Here is a 23334-nt window from a genome sequence, read left to right on the forward strand (position 1 = left end):
ATACTAATTACATTGCAACTTCATTTAAAGATGACTATTAACTCAACCAATTATCATCAGAAATTTGATATGAGATATGTGAAAATTTTCTGGGGTTGGTGCTAACAAAAAAATTAGTGGGAGTGCAAATACACATGAAGATAATAGGATTTTTTAGGACAAACAATCACAAACCAAGTTATTAGAACGGATCGATTGAGTAGTTATGGGATGCATCTGAGAAGCTCACTTCTATTTGGAACAAGTGTCGATGATGATGGTGTCTAGGATCCTAATGAAAGAACACAGTTAAGAGAACGCGACATCCTTAAACTTTCCGAAACTACCATTTATTACAATGACTTTCAATTTGATACATTATTTATATGATTTACTAATAATTATATCTTTATTCTAGCATCTTTTAGAAGGTTCCATTCGTTTGAAGGTAAACAATAAACTTTGGAGTGAAATCCGAAAACTAACAGCAAATATTCTCCCAAGTTTTATACTTTAAGAACTGGTTAAGTAACAATAAATGAGAGCAAACTGCAAGTTATTTACGAAAATATTTAGAAAGCGTTACAAATGAACAAACTTCTATGGGATATTAATAGTTCAGTCGACTGAAAATTGGTTATATGACTCAATGATCAATGTTTCGAATCCTTGCGGGATTCAACTTCAGGTCAAAATTCAATAATAACTTTTATAAACAACTATGATGATTTGACAAAAAATATACTAGAAAAATAAGACAGAATCATTATTTTTTCTTACCTGTTTAACTTTCGGTCTGATCACTTCTAAATGAGTTGTAGATATTGATTTTGCAGGTTGATCACCATTTTCATCGATTAGTGTAGATGCAATAACTTTATTATTTGACTTTTTTATTGGACTAAATCTATTAATGTCATCTTGACTTTTTAACCGTACTAAAAATAATTCATCATCTTCAGTACATAATAAAATATAAGGATCAGCACAACTAGCTAAATGTATACGCCATTCTAATGTCACTTGAACATACTCTATAAGTCTTGGACCATCAAGTAAACGTAAAGATGTAGGTGAAACCTATAAGCATGAACAAAATAAAACAAACATACGCGTTTAGAAAGAAAAGTTTACACAATAATGAAGCAACGTAATGTCAATGAAGTGTTTAAATAATAAACATCAGAATATATCAAAATTAACAGGTATCTACAGTTAATGAACAGAGTGATCACTAAAAATCCAACTTTTCCCCCTCTATAAAATAGCTTATCAGAAAAAAATGGTATAACACTGGAATGCTTTTTGCATAGATTAGAGATAATGATAAATATTTGAAAATCTAACTAACCTGTAATATGTAGGGATAATCAGTTCCCACAATATATTCTTTAGGAGATTTCATTTCATTTCGTTTGGTTAACTTAGTGGTTGCAAAATTAGTCAATTGATCTGGTATATTATCAGAATCATTATTGTTTTTATTTGTTTCTCGTCTAACTTGGTGAATGTATTCAAAACCCAAATTGAATGCACCCACAGTCATTTCTGTAGTATTGAATCCACTTACTTCAAGTTCCACTATTTCATGGCTCACTTCAAGAATCTTTAAATTATAAAAGTATATACAAAATAACAAATTACTGCTGTTCATTAAACATTTTGATAGGATTAAGTATAACTATTCACTTTATGTTAGTAGATATTTATTTAGAAGAGTTGTGTAGGTGATATTAATTGTAAATTACATAATTCTTCTAGATATTATGAAGTATTTGAGTTATTGCTTTAAACTAATCTGATAAATTGCACTGACGGAAAGTCATGCCGCACCTTACAGAGGGACAAATCTTATTGTATGATTAAACAATATAAAAATAATTAACAGATTGAACTTCGATCAACTTATTTTCCTATACAAGTTGTATTGTTATCGACATAGAACATTTCAGAATACAATGAAACCATGTCACTGTTGAATCATGATTTTTATTGTCAGTTTTCATTTACTTATGGTAATCTTAGTAATTTTTTGCATACAATTCGTCATATTCTGAATTTTAGATTCACTGAAACATAGTGATTAAAAATTTAGGAAAAGGTTTAATATTCAATTGTACATTTTTCGCAATTCGATTGGACTAGACTTTTACTTAGTCGTTAAAAAAGATGGGTAATTGTAATTTTTAGTCTATATGAGTGATAAACAATAGCTCAAATAATGTGGATTCGTGAGACGATTTATTCCGTAGGTTATTAAATTAAAACAATCCGTACCTGGAACAAATATGCATCGTCTCCAGTTATCCCATTTAGCGTAGTTCATAAGCCAAGCATAAGTTTATGGTACTCAACTTTGAGCCATACAACTTATTTGTGTGAGCTGATGATACCACCTGACCACCCAAACCAAAGTAGATGGAGGTAGGTTTGAACCTGTGACCTACTGGTTGAACGCTGAGCGCTTTAAACACTAAATGAATTATTCTGTATATATATATATATATATATATATATATATATATATATATATATATATATATATATATATATATATATATATATATATATTTAACATGTGTTAGTACAAAAATGTTTCATGAAACTTTTTCGAACGCCGACATTACATACATCAGTAACGTGGGTTAAACGATAGTAAAGCTGTCAGTAATTGGTGTTAAACTTCAATAGCTAAAAGATAACCTTGTTTATAGCTAAGTATCAAAGTCATGTATTGAATTGTTGCGAAAACTGTATCCACTACGAGTAAGATGATATCGGGTTTTCAACAGCTTTTTAATGAATATTAACTTTTGATAAATAATTATTTGGAACTTGTTGGAAAGTTTAATATGTCCTCTCTTTTTAATATTAATTTTTACATGAAAATTTAGTGCAAATAATAAGCAGAAAATAGACAATAATGATGAAATTACAAATGAAAAATTATATACAGTAAGTGCATATAAAACTCAGAAATGTAGGATACAAATTAAAACTGTTAGGCGAGTTTTTTTATATAGTTTTATGGAAAGAGATATTACTTATTACTGGGTCTTTCAGAAGGTGGTAACATGGACAAGGTCAGAGACAATTAGTGATGATGTGAGAGGTAATTATATGAATTTCTTATGGCTACTCGAAATCACTTAATGGTAAATACAGCTAAACGCTACACTATATTATTTACCTCAATTACTAAATTGGTAACCATTGGTTAGAAACAAAAAAATTAGTAGTCTAGACGTTACAAAACGAACCATACCATTGTAGAATCTTCTCTAGTCAGTAAAAGATAACTATGTGTTAGATCATTAGATAGCTCCAATTCTGCATCAAAATTGTCTTCATTTACAACTTTTTTTTCATTTTCATCACATATATTTACAACTGGTTCATTATCCTTAGAAGTTTCTTTGTCTGTATCATTATCTGTAACTGGAACAAAAACATCAAGAGAAGCGAGATTCAATAAAACAAAGTTATGTTAAACAGAATAGAAGACCTATATGATGAACTATCTCTATGGTATGAAGTGAGCTATTGATAAAGCGTGATAAACACTATTGGTTCTAGCGTAAGCAGTCAAGAGGAAGGAGGAAGGTATATTTGTTGTGAGAAGTTACTAAGTATTTATATAATACATATACATAGCCTTTAATCATCCATTTGCATTTTTGGTGTGCTCTGACAACTCCATGCTTTTGGTATACAGAAACACTTCACTCCGGCTGACAATTGTTGTAACTTTGATGCCACGACCCGCTATATACTACTTACAAACGACCCTGTCAGTATCGTCCACGACACTAGTAAGGTGAGAACAAGTGACTTTTTCCCCTTTTCACAATTTTAGAAATTGTTTCTCTTTGACAGAACCTAAAGAAAGCCAAAATCATCTTAATTACATAAGGAGAAAATGCAGAGCTCAACCAAAACCAATCATTTTGAGAATATTTGATTTTAAACTTAAGAATGTGTCAACATGTTTTAGGATTATACAATTAACAACGAAACTCCACGAAGTAAGATGATATTTTTAACTCTCCCCTCAAAAAACGAGAAGACATTGTCTCTCAGTATACCGGTTTTCTTTAAAAAACACTTCTACCAAAATGTCTCGATAAAGTCGCGGACACGAATTTATCAAGTAAATTCTAACATTTTCTTGTCTCCATACAACGGTATGGGCTCAAGAAATGAGCATTTCATTCAATTTCGGTCAAATGAATCATCGCGATAGGAAACTTGTATTTTTCTTAGTCGTGATAGTATCATTTACTACTTACAACAATGTACCAATTACAACGTATAATTTTTGAATAATTCAGATACTTTTAATTATGGAGATTTGAATTCTTACTAGAAACATTTAAGTTATAACAGTAATCCATTGCAAATATCGATTCACATTGACAACGGATTAATAATTGGGAGGTATGAATAAGAGTTTACCTGGGAAAAAAGTGAAAATATTCCTTAACGAACACGTATACTAGCTAACCAGTGTACAAGATCTCTTATTAGTTAAATTTGATAGGAAGTTATGAATCACATTATGAATAAAGGTTACAAAACTTACTGCATTCAGTGACACCTGTAGTTTTCTCAGTATCTTCGTTGAGTTCTGTTGGTTTTTCTACTAAATTCTCATCTATCTTTTCTTCTTCTGAATGAATGTCTGGTATTTCTAGTTTTCCGTTTGAAGCTGTGGTTGGACTACTGTTTGTTCCAATTGAAGGTTTACTAACAGGAGAGGAAGGAATGCTTTGAACAGGAGTAACTATAGGTGGACCATAAAGGGACCATAAACTCATATATTCAGGCAATTCAAAAGCAGTTAAACCTCTTGGTCTTACACTTGTATGCAAAAGTGCTACACCTCCACCAGAAACCGGATTCTTCTCAGTTGGTACATTAAATGAACGTGGTATACATGCCATTAACTCAACATGGTGCATCTCTGCTTGTGCATAAGTAAGAGCCTCATCTGTAGGATCAGTATTACCAGGAGCCAAACATGGAACTTCACCAGACGTTAGTTGTCCCATTGGTCCCAAGTTGATCAATCGGTCTACTACCTAGAAAGAATTGAAAAGAATGTTGAATATATGCAAAGCATAAAAAGTACTTTTGGGAATTCGCCGGTGTTTTCACTACACAAAGATTTTGTATCCTAAACAAATAAAATGATAGTGACTCCATAAGGTTTTTATGTAAACATTTACGTTAAGTTTAAAGTGAATCGAGTTCTAAAACATGCCTAGCCGTAGAACTTTTCAAAATAATTTCTTCAGAGAATGTAAAACTAGGCAATAACTATGTCAAAATGAGCATTACGTAAGATGGACAGTAGCTTACACCTATAAGACTCCATTAAAACTATAAACGAAAAGCATTTAATCTGAAAATCTCAGGCTTCTTTGAAATACACTAATCCGTATGGACAGACAGCAACTCTATAGAATAAAACTTTATAGTCTCACTGAAATGGAAAAGGGTATGAGAAAAAAACTTACTTTAAAACTACAATTAATAATTTCTCGATAAATCGAAGGCGGACTAAGAATACTTTCACCATAGAGTTCAACATCGACGTCATCAAATTTATAATGATTGTCTGATACGATATCACTTTCATTTAGTGTATTCCTTTTTGTACTTTGTGATAGCGACTTTGATATCATCTTGTCGTTTTTTCCTTCTCTTTCTATACGAGGACATTTATTAGGAATCTAAACGAGATGAAGATCAAAAGATGAAATTAAAACAGAAATGTCACACGAAAAAATACATACAATCAAATGTATAATAATTAATAGGATATATTTTTATGATTATTATAGAATTTACGATCAACAGAAAATAATCTTACTACTACAAAATTAACTTATAAACCAATATCTGATTTTTATGTTAGATGATTGAAAGTAATCAACAAAAACGCCTAGATCTACGTTTTTGCTAGACCGCTGTTTTTAAGTAAGTTATATCTACAATCTACAGTGAACCAATAGTCCCTATCAGATTCAAATATACATCATCTAGTGTCACAAACAAAGACGATAACATTGAGTTACTCCAGAGTTGGCTGATTTGTCATAGAAAGCATATTTTCGTTAGATATTGAAACTCTAAAACAAGCAAAATAATAAACTATATTTCGAGAATTCATTTTTACCCAAGATATGCTTAAGCCTAGATCAAAGTGAAACTATGTATTACATCCGTCACGGTTGAAACATGTACTGATATTAGTAAACAAATAGAAACATAGTCAATGATTAAGAGGAATCACTGCACTGTTGGAGATCTACATGAGAATCATTATTTTCAGATAATCCGATAAAAGAAATAGATTTCTTTGGGTGTATGGAAGGAATGTGAATGTTGGTGTAAACTACAGAACAGGCTGTTTGAGGTTGTTCCGTAAAGTTTGTGTTTCTTAAAATATCTTTTCGGCTACAACAGATTATTATATGATGAGGTGAACACGTAAATTTTAAGAGCACACTTTATAGCCTATTGTTCTCTATCATTTAGTTCCATCACTGTGTGGTCGTGCATGTTGAGACATTAAAGGTCCTCGGTCTTATTGATTTCAACTACGTTTATTGATTTGATGAAATCTCAAGCAATTGTGGTTTCAACCATTACAACTTGGTTAGTTAACTGGTTTGGTTAAAATATCCGGTCAGAACTTGGTATCAATAAAACAGAAAATCTACTAAAACGCGTAAAGGGACCAAAATTTCGGTTGTAAGCCTAAAACCATACGGACTTAACAGTTTTTTAGATTGGTTATTATACAACTTAATTACTTAGTGAATAATACTGAAACGTAAGGGATTGGAATATTTTGGCTGTCAATAAAGAAACTAACCTCATCGGAATCGTCTTCAACAATACTTTTGCCATCTGCAAGTTTTGAATTCTTTAACGTATTATTAGTACCACTAGATTGATCTAACAGCTGATGATCTACTTCTTTTCCATTTGCATCAACACATAATAAAGAATAATCGATTTTCATTAGGACAGAGTCGCAAAAGCGTGAACCAATGAATAGATATTTCGATTCTAGAAGAACCATCTGGAAAATTAGAAAAATGGGTTTTGAATATATGGAGTATTAATTGTTAGGATGACGCCTTATACTCCATAACATACTCTTTATTCATTTTAGACAATTAATATAGAATTAACTTAACTGAAAAAATTGCTGAAATTAGAGACTATTACGAGTCAACTTATAAAAGCAAGCTGATATTTCCTCTAGGTTTAGATTGGAAATGAACACAGCACTTACACACTGAGGAGGTACTGCGTGACCAACTTTATGAAACAACAAACTGGTCACAGTCTGAGTGGCTTGTTCAAGCCAGAGTGAGAGCAAATAGAGATTCCCAGATCGTGTACCAATCAAAAACTGTGTTTCATTTAAAGTAACTACACGACAACCGTCAATGCTTAACGGACCGCAAGATGGCACGTCTTGACCTACAAATCAAAAAAACGAAATAGGAACTTATAAAGTACGAAAAGTATAACAAGATTATACAATAGCATTACCCAAACATAATAATATTAGTTGCAAAATCATTAATAGTGCGGGAACAATAGAAGACTTTTTTCTGTTTGACACCCTCAAACGGTGTATATTGAGGAACCAGGACTTCCAAACCACGTAATGAGTGAGTAATATTCTATTACGCAGAATAGGTCTTTTTAGTGAGATTTCTAAATTATGAATGGATTATTTGAAGATGCATTATCAAACCACAATGTAAAATAATTGAAGAACTATCCTAACGGAGTAATGAAATGAGAATCGGCCACTTTTAAAACATCAGTCAGTCACGACATAGAACCCGGTTCAAGTTGCCATACTCCATTGGAACGGAGAGATGAAATCGTTAGGCCAAATCACAGAATAGTAAGGGTAGTAACACTATCAATGGTAATATGTAAGACAATGCAGAGAAGATATGTCAGTCAGTCAGTAACAACGTAGAACTTCGTACGTACGTACGTCAGTTCAAGTTGACACACCACATTAGCACACAGATGCAGTGGTCGATTAAAACCCCGTAGTGGTAGAGGTAATAAGAGTATAAGCAGTAATCAAGAAAATTAGTGTTTGGAGATGTTATTTAAAGAGTATAATACAGTGAAATAAATTTGGGAAGAAAAAAAAGAGACAAGGAGGAATAAGGAGATCAAAATTTGGGAGAACACAAAGAGTGTATGCACCTGCGCCATTGCAAACGATTTTGAGCCATGTCATTCAGGGACTCTAACCATCGGTTGCTATCATCTCGCGGTCCCCAACCAGGTAGTCTACACCTACCAACATGACTCAGACCACTTGTCAGTGCCTTCATATAATTGTGCCACGTTTTGGTCTGGCCGCCCCTAGCTTTCTTCCAACCTACTCCTATACCACTGAACATCGCACGTCGAGGCAGTCGGTCGTTGGGCATACGTAGCATGTGTCCCAGCCATCTCAACTGATGAAGTTTCACTACTTCATCAATGGATTTGCCATCCTTACCTAGTACCCGTTTCCTAACGACTGTATTACTGACTCGGTGGTCCCAGGATATACGAGCAATATTTCGAAGACACCTATGATCAAATACTAGTAACCCACGAATATCCTCTACTCTTATCGGCCATGTTTCACTGCCATGAAGTAGGACGGGACGAACTGCTGCTCAGTAAACACGTCCTTTGGTTGATAGACGGATATCTCGCCTACTCCATAAATGACGCAAGTTGGTAAAAGCTAGTTGAGCCTTCTGTATCCGCGCTGAGATTTCGTCACACACCAGACCACAAGGGCTAATGAGACTTACAAGATAAGTGAAGCGATCGACACACTCAACTACTTCACTCCCTATCATTAGTTCGGGTGTCAATGCAACCCAATCCTGAAGCAACATTTTGCATTTCGAGGGGGAGAATCGCATCCCGAACATGCTTGCATCGTTGCCTAAGGTGGTCAGAAGACTCTGCATTTTGTCAGAATCTTCACCAAATAAAACTATGTCATCAGCATATTCTAAGTCAACAAGTGAACCTCGTGGTAGAAGTTCAACCCTTGGAAATCTAGACGAGTAAAATGTTATCTCTAAAAGTACGTAAATGACAAAGTTGAACAAGAATCGAGAGAGTGGACAGCCCTGACGAACACCACTTAAGGTAATCAATTCTGATGACAGTTCGCCATAAGCTCTCACTCTACCAGTTGTGTTCGAGTAGAGAGCCTGTATAAGGTCAATGTACTTCTTTGGTACTCCTTTCAGTGACAAACACTGCCATAGAACCTCACGATCAACAGAGTCGAATGCTGCTTTAAAGTCGAGAAATACCACGATTGTGGGGCGTCTGAACGTGTGTCTGTGTTCTAGAACCTGACGTAGTGTGAATATCTGGTCTATACAACCACGTCCAGGTCGAAAACCAGCCTGATTTTCTCTAGTCTGCTCTTCACGAGCTTTGGTTAGGCGTTGAAGTATTATTGAAGCTAATATTTTAGACACTATATTAGTCAAACTGATTCCTCTGTGATTGTCACAAGAGGACTTTTGTCCTTTCTTATAGACTGGCACAATCAGTGATTGACACCAGTCAGATGGGATTACGTCCAGTTCCCAAATTCTACCTAAGACCTCAGTTAATCTCACTGCTAATACTGAACCACCATCCTTAAAAATCTCAGGAGTAAACCTGTCAGGGCCTGCTGCTCTCCCTCCCTTCAGATTTCCTATGGCTTTTTCAACTTCGTAAAGAGACGGAGGACCTACGTTAACTTGCCATTCAGGTTGACTGGAGATCGTGGGAAACCGAAGTGTGGCTGAAGGCTAGTTGAACTGATCCCTAAAGTGTTTTGCCCATCGATCCAATCTCCTAGATTGAGAGTGAATAATATGTCCATCTTTTTCCGAGATAGTTTCGCTAACAGTCGGGTTCCTAATACCGGTTTCCTTAACAAGTCTGAACAATTGTCTGCTATTACCTATTGCCGCTGCCTTTTCCATCTCTTGCTTTCGCTACCCACCACTGTTCACGATCATTGCGTAGACTTCTTGTCAGCTTGGGCTTAAGCTGATTCCACTCTTCATTATGTTCAGAGCCAGGTGGAGTGGGTTTCCGAGCATCTATCAGTGAGATAGATGCTGTTGAGATCCAGTGCTGCTCCCTAACCTTACGGGTTACCGTACTAGCAGATATCACTGCTGTCATCACGATAGGCAAGCCCGACCACCGCGTCAAGGTAGTAGCTTCGGTCGGGAGATTCGAGAAAATATAAATTAGTGAAATAAAAACAAAAAAGGGTATGGGAAATTTAGAATCTCAGAATTTGGGAAGTGACAAAGAATAGATGCACCTGCGCCACTGAAAATGATTTTGAGCCATTTCAATCAAAGTCTTTAACCGTTGGTTACGATAATCACGTGGATACTAACCAGGTAGTTTATACTTACCAACGTGGCTAAGTCCAGTTGGTTCGGCCATCACTTTCTTTCAGCCCACTCCTACACCAGAAAACATCGCCCTTCGCGGTAGGCGGTGGTTGAACATACGCAACATATATTCCAACCACCTCAACTGATGAAGATTTACTACCTTATCAATCAGTTCTCCATCTTTACCTAGTGCTCTATTCCTAACTTAGGCATTGCTTACGCCGTCGTCCCAAAAGACACCTAAGATCGAATACCAGTAACTTACGAATATCCCCTATTCTTAATGGCCATGTTTCCCATCCAAAAAGTAAGACGGAGAGAACTGCTGCGCAGTAAACTTGCTCTTTGGTTAGAGGAAAGTTATGTTGCCTACGCCACAAGTGACGCAATTTGGTAAAAGCCAATCGGGCCTTCTGAATCCATGCCGAGGTTTTGTCAGACACCACACCATCAGTACTGATGAGACTCCCAAAATACGTAAAAACATAAGAGATACAGTTTAAAAAATCTTAATTGTAGCCACAACAGCAAATGCACATGTGGATGGCCGTGAAAACAACCTAATCACAGTATTTTGACTGAAGAATTTCAAGCGTATACCAGTGAATAAATCACTATACTGGTTCAAAGCTTTTTTAAAGTTGTCGAAATATAAATTAATACACAGGGATCAATAACCGGTGAACACATTAAATATTCTTTTCAAGCATCAAACCACCAGGTTTAGCTAAAAGCTGATCGATGGAGAGTTTAGTGACTGATATGTTTAATTTGAACAAAACAATGAACGGTTTTATACCATTCACAAGGTAACCTACCGATGCACTTATTGTATCTGAACTTTTTTGACATTTCAACAATAGGTTCATTTTTATTTGAGCAATGATAATTCATGTTTCTTTGTCTAGCCGAATAATCAAACTCGAGTGATAGTTGACGTCAAATAAAGCTTATAATATGCACATAAGATATGAAACAGATACTGCCAACAACAACTTACATTTTAACACTAGCTATTTAATACCAATATAGTAACAGAGGGATGAAAGACTTACGCATAGGAAAATTGGTCGATATTTGTGCATAGCAGTTTAGTGGGAGACCACATGATGGGAGCGTCTGTTTCAAATATAAAATGGAATTTGCAGCCATAACTACGACTCCACCTAAAAAAACAAGAAACCATTTCAGTTAATGCATCATACGTAGTGTAAACGATGAGTAAATCAAAACATACCAAATTAAGTCACATAAACACCAGTGCAATCTAAGCATTCCCATTAATTACATTAAATACTACATCGAGTCAAAAATGTCCTGGTAGTTGAATGCACCAAATGCTTTACATTACTAACATTAGACTTCTAAAAGATAACAATTTCATCAAGTGAATTTCCAAAAAGCTTGAGAGTTGATCTCAACTTTCGTTCAACAAATTGCTTTATTCATTATCATGAAAGCAGTTTTTCAAGTACATCGACCACTGAGATTTATATCCAGTTAGTCAGTTATAGATAGCACGAATATGCGTCAAACCAAGCTGATATACTGATAAGATAAAACTAATAAACGAATGGCCAGAGTTGAAATACTAGTGTATAAACGATATCAAAACTGAGCACTGAAGAATACAGTTCAAATTGAAGTAATAAACAGTACCAAATAATATTGAAGTTCAAGACTCAGAGGAATACACGGAGTGATTACATTTTTGTCACCGTGAATGACTGTTAGTCATGTCGCCCAATGTCTCCAACCATTTATTGTGTTCACTGCGTAGATCCCAGTGTAGTAGTCTAAACATATCAAAACAGTTTAGACCAACAGTCTATGAGTACATGGATTGGTGTCAGATATTGGTTTGACAGCCTCTAGCTTCCTCTCAACTAGCTTGAACCTTAACCAAATTGACCATCGAAGTACAGAGCATTTGGACATATATATTACATGTCGCAGTTATCTCAGCCGATGAAGATTTACGGTTTCATTAACTGATCTCCCATCTTTCCTTAGTATCCTATGCCTAACCTCATCATTGATCACTTTTTGGTCAAACCATAGGCAAGCAATATTTAGAAGATATGCGATCAAAAACATGTAGCCCAGTTATGTATTGGATTTTCACAGGTCATATTTTACAACCACAGTAATACAGAGTGGGTTCCTAGGCACCACTTGGTCATAATGACATTAAATGGTGTTCTTCAGGGTTATCCGCTTCCCTTATTTTTTAAGTTAACTTTTTTAAACACATTCCTTTGGAACTAACTCCTTTGTCTGACTTAATAACTTTTCCTCTCTGTATCATGTCCTTTTATATACAGCCTTTTTGTTATATATTACTACCATTGAAGTAACTGCTTCTATGAATTTGGGGTTCGTTTTGTTGTGCTAATGGGGTACAGCAACTTGGACCGATGTATATATGTGCCTGGTCCTACGTTTTAGATGACTGACTCGTGAATAGAATAGATAGAAGTGTAACTGTAGAAATGACACTAATGAGAATAAGCGTAAAATGGTTCTTCTGTAAGCCCAGTTTGATAATTTAACTTTACAACCAAGTACAGCTTGACAGTGCTACAAGTATGGACGAAATGTCTTACCTATCGGTTGAGGTACAGAAATGACTGAACGACAGTCAAATGGTAGAGATTCTTGAAACCATATAACTGGATTCGTCCGCTTTTGAAGGTTGAAAGATAGTGCCACAATGCAGCATGTGTCTCTTCGAGCTGAAACGCGTCTGGGTGAAAGTAATTTTCAAAATCAGTAACATACCCTGCCCACGTACCAATGGGTTCATATAGCACCAACAATGTTGGTTCATAAAATCCGTAAAGAAATTGCATGTCAAGGACATTGTTAATCTTTTCTCCAGTTGATGTGCTTAGACACGTCGTAAACGTGGCTAATAATGGTGCTGTCGCTCTTTGCTGCCACAAAAGCGAGTTTCTGACACTAATATGTTTTGGATCTGTTTCTGCGGACACTAAAACTTCTGTACGTCGGAAAGGTAAAACGGCGAGATGACGGTCGTATACTAGCATAACGGCACAACGTTGGTGTGGATCTAGCCTTAGAATAGGAAGCTTTGTAAAGTTCATTCGACCTGACTGTGAGAAAAAAAGAAGACTAATTTAGGATCATATAAGCAAAACCTAGATACAGATGGAAGTCGTATAAAAGTGAAGACGTGAAGATAAGAAAGCGAGGTCAAAATGAAAAACTGAAGTCGACTAAAGGGATATTGCCTTGTCAGGTAAACGACCATAAGAATAAACGTACTTGGAATGCCACGAAAATACAATAAATTGCTAACAAGATCCCGTATGTATTGAAAATTTAAAGCCAAAACAACGGAATAGTATTTTTGACAGTAAAGCCGATGCAAGGGTGAACAAAATTACGTTAGAATGGAAACAAACTGATGAAATATGAAAGTAAAAAACGAGCGAAAAAATGTTTAAGTTGGACTATAACAGTGTGTTACTAGTTTGGATTTCACTATTTATAGAGAATACAGACAACGGCAAGTAGTTCTAGTAAGACGATAATTAGTCTTTGAAGATAAATCGAATTCAGATATACTTACTACTCTCACATGGACAGGATGATATCAAGAAAATATCGCTTCAAAAATGCATGATATAATAGCAAATTTGTCAATACTAGGATACGAGGGCTTGACTTAGGGCCAGTCTTAAATCTACTGAATAGATCTGATGTGTTGACAACCGTATAGCCTTGCATTAGTCAGTATAGTCCTAGGAAAATTCACACTATAGGACAAATAGTAAGGTTCAGTTTCGTGTGTATTTGCAAACAGAACTACCATAGAGGTCTCTGTGAGAGTACAGATATGCAAACTACACAGCACGTGGGAATATGGCAACTTGGTAGTTAAATATGTCATAGTAAAGCAAAGCAAATTACATGTAGGAGTAAAAGTGTACTATATGCTACATGATCAATGTAAAGAAACTTCTCTGAATTTTCCTTAATGGGTAAACACTTATTATTCTGTGTGGTGAGATGGCCAATGTAGGTTTACAATAACGAAAAACCACTGTTTCAAAGCAAACCTAAAAGGTACGTAAGAACAAACTATGTTGAGAACCTACTAATACTATGTGGCCTTATTATGAGTATGTTTCATGAAACGAACAAAATTCTCAGCGTTACCCTGTTACGAACGTTAGTATTTACTTAATCAAAGACTGTTTACTGCTAATTTAGTGAGTTGACTCCTACTGCGTACCCAGCTGTGATGACTTTTAAAGTCCAGTTGCGAAATTAGCTGAAGAAGCATAACAGTTATGTAAAATATCCACAAGACAAACACAATGCATGCCATTAATTATACCGAATAACAACAACCAAACCTTAAGGTTTTCAAATTCGTAGTTGTGAAGGGATAAGGTCCTTAGTTCAAATGTGACAGGATTGAAGTTCATTACAGCAACCTGCGGGTTTAAAAAAAAAGAATAATGGAATTTTACCTTAGCTTCCGGGAAACTCAGAAGGAGTGAATCTAAAAGATCACCTGTGAAGCGTACAGTGACAATGTCAGCGATATTTTCGTATACGGATGTTCCGTATACCCAATTAAATCGCGTTTCCCCAGAAGCACTTGTAAATTAACTGGGAAGCTAATAAACTTACCTGAATTTAACATTATATATTTCAACGAATCCACCACGAGTAATGACAAGGTTTTTTAATTTAGGATGAATTAGGTGGCAATAAAGGCAATTATCCACAGCGGTTGGTGGTGAAATGTGCTTAAAAATTGCACTAAACGTTGTTGGTTTAGTTGTATCAACCCCAGTGTTCATCTTCTGACTTTCTAAGAATGCGCTGATAAACAGCCTGACCTTCTCAGGCGAATTTCAACTCTCAATCGATTCAGATTTGTGCAACAATGACAGAAGGTCTACGGCCTATGTTATTTTTTTTCTAGTATCCAGTGTCCAGTCTTCTCTTGAAAGAGCCAATTGAAGATGCTTACACCACTGATTCGGGCAGCAGGTTCCAAGTATTGATGACAGTGTGAAAACCAGTATGCCACGGGTATTTTGTTCATTCTTGACTTTTCTACTCGCCTACTATGTCCTTTGAGATGTCCCAATCTAGTGGGAGGAAAAAGAGAGAACAAGTTAGGTCCAAAATCATTTCTCAGTATTCTGTACATCAAAATTAGATCTCCCCTTAATCTGCGATAGGACAGAGTAAAGAGGTCCAGCTTTTCAAGCCGCTCTTTGTATGGTAAACCCCCGAGTTCTGGAATTGTACGGGTAGCTGCCCTCTGTACTTCTAGGATATTCGAGTCACCTTTTAAACAGGGGCTTGCTGCCTGAACGCAGTTCTCAAGCTTAGTTCTCACTAAGGATGTGTATACTGTGGTGAACATGGTAGTATCTAACTTGGTGAATGTCCGTTTTGAAGTCCAGAGGGTTGAAAACTCTTTAGATGGGACCTCCCGGCAATGGGCTGTCGTCTCAAGATCATGACTCACTGTCACCTTAAGATCATCATGGGACCGGACCACGGGTAATGGCACTTCCCCTACGTTGTACCTATTAACCTTTGAATTCCCAAAGTGCATGTAGGCACACTTTTCCGAGTTTATAGGCATCAGCCATCCTTTAGACCAGTTGATCATATTATTTAAGTCTGCCTGAAGAGCACATGTATCTGTGTCTTCAGTTGTTACTCGTCAGATCTTTACATCGTCAGCGTATAATAACATTGGAAACTGTACTATACTTGGAAGATCATTAACATACATTATAAAAAGTAAAGGACCTAAAATGGAACCTTGAGGTACTCCACTAAGTACTGGTTTCCAGATGAAGCACTTGGAATTTTTTCTTACTTTATGTCTATGGCCTACTAGGAAATCCTTAATCCATTTTAAAAGAGGTCCGGCAATACCAAGGTTTTCCAACTTCAATAGCAGTCTATTAGTTGGCATCTTGTCAAAAGCCTTACTGAAGTCTATGTAGACAAAATCCACTGAGTTTCCGTCGTCTAGCACCTTCGTCCAAGATTCCATTGCTATAAGGAGGCTCGTTGTACAAGATAGACCCTTTCTAAAACCATGTTGTCCTATGTTTAGCAAGTTATTGGTTTCCATAAACGCCATTATGGTCCGTCTGACTATTCTCTCCAATATTTTAACTACGATACTGGTGAGGCTTACAGGTCTGTGGTTCGATGGAAGTTGTCTTGGTCCTGTTTTTATGTATGGGAGTGACGATTGTGTCTTTCCAGCCCATAGGTTACACATCTTGGTCAAGCGACATATTGAATATCACAGTCAGTGAGGCCGCGATATATTGTGCAAAACGTCTCAAGATTTTGGGGTGTGATTCATCTGGTTCTGTTGATTTTCACATGTTCAAGGTGCTAAGAGCCTTAAGCACATCGTCTCGGTCGAAGTCCACGGTGAGCAGATGGTTTGTTGAATCTTCGTTTTGGTCTGGTTCTTTGTCTAGAGGAGGTTCCTTAGTGAAAACTACCCCGAAAGAGTTAGCCATGACCTCTTCCTTTTCTTGATCTTCCTCTCTCATTTCAGATTCACTCTCTTCTTTAATTAGGTTGGGAATCCAATGATCCATCCTTGTTCTGTAGTTAATGTACGAGAGTGTTCGTTTGGGCTGCTTGAGTGTAATTTAAACAGATAATCAAAAGAATTTCAACGTATCGTTACAAATCACTTGAATTCAAACTACTTTCGTGTTGATATAGAGAGATTGTTCAGTGTCTCTGGCAATAATGTATGATATGTAGAGGTTTGTGTAGAGAGTGATAGTAGGGTAGGAGCCCAAACAACCAAAAAAGGGGAAATAAAGGGGTAAATGCTTTGGAAGAGAAAGGGGAAATAAAGGGAAAAACGCATCAGAATGTCGCCTTTTTCGCCTGTCCAGGGGAAATACTGCGGATTTCCCTCTTTTTGCCGCTTTGCCGATAAATTGCCGACTTTTCGCCTAAATATCCGCCAAATTGCCCACTTTTCGCCCAAATGTCTGCCGAGTTGTCTACTTTTCGCATAAATGGTATTTTTCTTTGTGAAAATGTGGAATCCTTTCGTGTACGTTTTTATTGGTGTATTTTTCCTTCTTAACCTCCAATGATGTCTATATTCATATCTATTATTTTCATCGTTTGGTTTGTCTGAAATTACTGTCTTATACTGCCAGAAAATTATCGATAGTGACTAACCTTTTGACGTCACCTGGGTTTCCGATAAAGCCTTTACGTTTATTTTACTCGTATTTCGTCGGTGGCCATTTTAGGTGACATTAGTACTGATTACTCCTGTCTGATTTAGCTAGTTGTATCCATCCATGAAGGACTGAGCAATTTTTGTATTAAAAAGTGACGTAGTCAAATTGTCTCACATTTCGAATATAATCACTATCTTACAGTTTGGCTTTCCACCTCTAAGGCCATCCGAATAGTTATAGCATTACAGGACATTGTTCCTGGGTCATTAGGAAAGCTCGTGTTTAACAGCTCGTTGTAAAAGATATCACTAATTTTTGCTACCTTTTCTGATGAAGGAAGTATCATCCCTGTATACTGCGTTTGTTTTTCTACTTACATTTATTCTTGCTAGTACCACATTGTCCTTATTTGTGTAAATTTTGTCTAAGTTACGGTGTATAAGTTGGTGCCCATTATCGACATTCGGTTTCCTTGAACTAAAGCGAATTACGGAATCATTCTTGCGAACTGGGCGACTGAAATTCATAGCATTACATATATGACATTTGCTTCAAATCCGAAGTTATAAATAATGTTACTGTGTACACGTGTGCGTTTATAAACATACCTATCTCTAAACATTCTAAAACTTTTCACCAAAAAATAATGACTCACTATCAAACCATTTCTCTTGTCTTAATGACCACTTCATTCAACTTGGCGAGTTGGAGCAAATTAGCAACGCTACTGGTCTTTGAGAGGAACAACTGTAAAATGAACTGCCTGATTGATTCCTGTTCACAATTGATTGATCACCGGTTGGTGATCAATGTCATGCGTGTCTAGTCCTTATTGGTGCAGATTGAATGCTATCGATCATGTTGCAACGTGGCCACCAGTCTAGGTGACTCGACACTGCGGGCACTACATATTGAGATTTAGATGGTGGTTGGAGGTAGTCAACAGGGAACCCTGGACCCGGGTTTCGTGCTACTTGGCACTCGTCAGCAATTATGATTACATCTCAGTGCTACAGGAGGTTAGTCGCGGCTCAGATAGCTCAGTGGTAACGTCTCTGACTGTGAAGCTGCGTGACACGAGATCGAATCCGCCAGGGAGCACCAAACCCCTCAAGATTACAGGTACACCTTGCTAACGAGTGCCAAGTAGCGCGAAACCCGGGTTCAAGGTTTCCTGTTGACTACCTCTAACCACCATCTAAATATCAGATTCCTGTTAGATGCTTTACCGGTTGTGCAGACAAGGATTAAAGTTTATTCTATCAGACACCTTTGGAGTTTGAAACAGTTGGATGCCATACTGAGTACTACTGGCAGCTGAGCGACGGTTATTCCTGTCAGTGTCGTTGCATTTCGTTATTGGAGCTCCGTATCGTGGACTACAAATTAGTTTTGAGGTATTTTAATGAGCGTAACATATCACACTGACTTCGTCTTCATTATTTTTTAAGATCGCTAGCTGGGTCCTTGGAACGACACCGAACTCTTTTACAGTTGTTATATCGTTCTCAGCACAGTCGTGAGAATAGAGATTATCAGTAAACGCCGAGCGGTTTACGGAATTTCCCCAAGGTTAACAGCAAAAGATGCAGCATAAATAACAGATTGTGTGGGATCAGGAAGCAAAACGGCGTTGTTTTTTCCTTCCTATGCTACTCTTTTTATGTTTTCACACAAGTACAATTTTGTCTGTTAAAGGAGCAGATCAGCCTTGTCCCAAGGTTAGGATGATGCAGACAAGGGAGTCAATGTATGATACATCTTCCGCTTGTTCCTATTTAATTTAACCATACACATTTTTCTAGTTGACTCAATAACTGTGTAAGACTACGAATAGGGCACGAAAAATAAACCCACTTATTAAGTAAAGTATAATCCTATATAATTTTACAGCACTCAGAATACATTTCGGTGATTTTCATGGCAAATGAAATTAATTCTTCAATTGTCATTGACTACAAAAGTCAATTTGCAGATCTCCCAAAATGCTGCACTATTTCGCACAATTGCTCAGCTATCTTAGAAATCGCTAAAATGATATTATCTTATGTTTTGTAACAATGCTTCTGGTTGGGACTATGTTTTCCAGTCTTTTACTCTTTCTTGAAGTAGCTAGACTGTTCTTACGCAAAAATCGTCATATTTGACTTCTTTGGACTCAAAACCGCCATTTTATTTGCCTTTTGTGTACCTGTAGCTTCCTGACTATCTCAAATAGTCTGAAATAAAAATCAAGAGCTGGAAAATCAGCCGGTTTAAAAATGGTTTAAAATGGTTGTGGACGGAATAGAAGAAACTTTCGCTTAATAGGCTTCCGTGTCTAGTAGCAGGGGATCACGAAATCCTCCAGGCAGGAACCTAGGTGTGTCAACGATAAAAGAGGAAAAAGAAATTGGTAAATCATTGTATGATATTATCCTTAGACCATAAGAATAAATCAGGTTGTCTCTTAAAAGACTCCTGGGGAGTCGCTTGAACTAGCGAATTCCAGCATTTGACAACTCTGAAGGAGTGGAATTTATGACTACAGTCCGTTCTGCTATGTTGTGTCTCCAATTTCTGGGTGTTACCCCTTAGGTTGGTATTGGGACCAAGCTTTAGTAGGTGTTTGAGAGGATGTCCAGAAGTGTTAAGAATACTGTAGGCCACCAGGTCACCTCTAAGACGTCTATACTCTAATGAGTAAAGGTTAAGTGAATGGAGGCGCTCTTCATAAGGTTTGAATTTGAGTCCTCGAACTGATTTCGTGGCTCGCCGTTGGATACGCTCCAGAGTGTCCTTATCCTTTTGGAGTGAGGGGGGAAATACTATGTTTCCGTACTCTAAATGGAGACGGATGTAACTGTTTAAGATTATATGGAAAGTTCTTCCGTCAAACTGGCCAAAAATGCGTTTCAATGTTACCAGTGCAAGGTTTGCTCGGAAGTCATTCTTGTCACAGTCAGCGTCAGACTTTAAATCGTGTGGCACCAGGACTCCTAAATCTTTTTCGACTCGGGATACTACTAGAGAGGAGCTTTCTAAGCTGTAACTATAGTCTGCGATATGTCGCAGATGGACTACTTTACACTTCGAAGTGTTAAAGATAAATCCGTTATCGTCTGCCTAACTTTGAAGTCGAGTTAGATCCTCCTGAAGTGCCTGTATATCGTCTTGGTTGCGTATCTCTCTCCAAAGTTTCACGTCGCCGGCAAAGATTAATAAGTCTGACGTTACCTGTTGAGGGAGATCATTTATATAAATCAAGAAGAGGAGAGGTGCTAGTACTGAACCATGGGGGACTCCAATAGGACATTCCATGGCCTATGATAAAATGAAGTTAACTGTGACTTTAAAATGTCCATTTTTCAGATATGAAGTGAGCCAATCTGTTACGGGAGAACTGAAGACATTTGGCGGATTAAAACCTTTTATTGTACATTAATAATTTACTGTGTTTTTTGGATGTAATTGTTTTACTTAACTTTTGAACTTGTTTGTTTATATCATTATTTCGGACATTTTGGTTCGTCTTTGGTTTGATATTTTGGTGCTCTCTTTGTCTTTGGTTTGGTATTTGGGAGTTTTGCTCCGGGAACCTACAAAATTGAAGGTTTGTTTTGTAATTGTTATAATTATTGTTGTTAGAACGACATTTGGTTGATTATTTGTGAATTACGAATAAATTTGGTATCTAAATTGGAAATTGGTTCTGTCGTTAATTTAGGTTCGTAATTTGCAAGTAGATCGATAGTCCGTACTTCAATAATTGGAACGAGCAAAACTTGGACGTAACAAATCAATTAGAGATGGTCTGATACCCAGTCGTTTGAGCTTATTGATAAGGCATAAATAGTTAACCCTATCAAAAGCTTTTGAGAAATCAAGGTAAACGATATCAACCTTCTCCATGCGATCAAGGGTGGTTGTCCATCTGTCCACCGCAGTCAGCAGGTTGGCTATACAAGAGTAACCGTTCCTGAAACCATGCTGTTAGGGTGAGAAGAAAGTTAAGGACAGTTAATAGTCATATATACCATCGTATATCAGGGACCTCATGATTTTTGAAGGTATTGAGAGAAGAACCACTGGTCTGTAACTTGAAAGTTCGCTGCGTCGACCTCCTTTGAAAATTGGTGTGATGTGATCCAGCTTCTAAATTTCAGCTAGTTTGCCTCGACTTAGCGAGTGTAAGAACATCACTTTAAGCGGTGTTGCAAGATTGAAGCTGCTTTCCTCAGCACAGCAGAATGAACCATATCTTCGCCAGGAGGAGTGTCTTTTCTTAGGTGCTGCAGTTTTCGTAACACCAAGTCAGCGCTCAGGTTCACTACGGAAAGTCCTGTGCAGTTGCAGATGAAGCTTTCGTCAGTATAGTTGATGTAGGTCGGTTGAAATGTATTGTTCAGCCAAAAGGTTAACGGCATCGCTGTCGTTATTGGTTGGGAAATTAGGACCTAGCAGTTGTGAAACTCCAGTTATGGCTTTTCGAAGAGAGGCAGCATGACGGAATAAGCGTTTCGGATTAGAGACGAATTTATCCATACTCTTTGTCTGGTACTGAAGCCTGTCTTCTCTTATAGCCTTCGTGTATATGTTCCTCATATGTTTGTATTGTCTGTATGCGGCGTTGTAATCAGTTCGTTCATATTCTGCCCAATAGTGCCTTTCGAGGCTTAGCAGACGAAGAGTGCGGTTCTTGATCACTGTATGTTGTTTGTAGCTTTTGGGGACCGTTTGAGGATCTGACTGGTTTGTAGCACTTAAGAGCGTGTACAGTATGAAGTCCCAATGAGCATCCACATCAAGTTTAGGGTGAACATCCCAATCCACCTGTTTAAGATAGTCCTGTAAAGCTGACAGATTTAACAGTTTGAAATTCCAGCGCATGTTGTTGGTGGGATATCTTAGCTCATTTTCGCTGTCAAAACTGAGGGCTATGACGGCGTTATCGCTTCTCCACAGGGGGGCCAGGATCGAGAGGTTGTCAATGATGAATTCTTTGTTCGTAAATGCCCAGTTGGGATAACCGAGCTTCAGTTGAGTTTTCGCCTTCAATATACGAATGTTCCGCGAAATTGACTCTAGGGAGATTGAAGTCCTTTAGAATCAGAAAATAAGTGAATCCGAAACGAGTAGAGAGTGATAGTTCTTCCAGCATACGACTTTCATACTCGATGTCGGCAGTGGGCTTCCTATATATGACTCCGACTAGGCACCTCGAAGTAGTAGACAACCTTACAGAGCACCATATGGATTCCTCAAGATTATTAAACTTGAGGTTATGAACTTGGTGTACCGTATGTATACGGCTACTCCACCCCCAAGTCCTGATATTCTGTCGTTACGAAACAGACATCCCAGGTACTTCTAACTCCTGGTCTGAGAACTGAGAAGACATCCAAGCTTCAGATATTCCTATCAGATGAACCTTATTAGTATTGCTAAGTTCACGTAGCTCATCCATTTTGTTTGGTAGACTCGCGGCGTTCATGTATAAGCAGTTTATGCTTTCAATTTGAAACGCGTGAATTTCTTCCTGTTTGCCTGTATGAACCTTACGTGAATGGACAGGTAGCCTACCTACATAAGGTTTGCCGAGTTGGTAAGCCCTGTCCTTTACACGTTTTTTATCATCAAGACAGTCCACAAGTGGAATGGTCTTCTTCAGC

The 23334-nt window shown here is 37.1% G+C and overlaps 1 protein-coding gene across 1 annotated transcript in view; it reads right to left on the reverse strand.

Moving 5' to 3' along the window:
• Window positions 1-15313, reverse strand: part of CPSF1 (Cleavage and polyadenylation specificity factor subunit 1) — a 46587-nt gene extending 31274 nt beyond the window's left edge. Inside the window, exons 1-13 of the mRNA XM_051214923.1 lie at window positions 15117-15313; window positions 14954-15083; window positions 14837-14917; window positions 13233-13567; window positions 13058-13197; window positions 11507-11617; window positions 7289-7479; window positions 6863-7072; window positions 5499-5714; window positions 4562-5060; window positions 3245-3417; window positions 1331-1585; window positions 760-1059 (exon numbers count right to left, since the gene is read on the reverse strand). Of these exons, the coding sequence (XP_051068108.1) occupies window positions 760-1059; window positions 1331-1585; window positions 3245-3417; window positions 4562-5060; window positions 5499-5714; window positions 6863-7072; window positions 7289-7479; window positions 11507-11617; window positions 13058-13197; window positions 13233-13567; window positions 14837-14908 (2502 nt within the window). The 5' untranslated portion in view covers window positions 14909-14917; window positions 14954-15083; window positions 15117-15313. The remainder of the gene's footprint in view (window positions 1-759; window positions 1060-1330; window positions 1586-3244; window positions 3418-4561; window positions 5061-5498; window positions 5715-6862; window positions 7073-7288; window positions 7480-11506; window positions 11618-13057; window positions 13198-13232; window positions 13568-14836; window positions 14918-14953; window positions 15084-15116) is intronic.
• Between the last annotated feature and the right edge of the window lie 8021 nt (window positions 15314-23334).

This window comes from Schistosoma haematobium, chromosome 2 (assembly GCF_000699445.3).
Source record: "Schistosoma haematobium chromosome 2, whole genome shotgun sequence".
NCBI classification, from domain to species: Eukaryota; Metazoa; Platyhelminthes; class Trematoda; order Strigeidida; family Schistosomatidae; genus Schistosoma; species Schistosoma haematobium.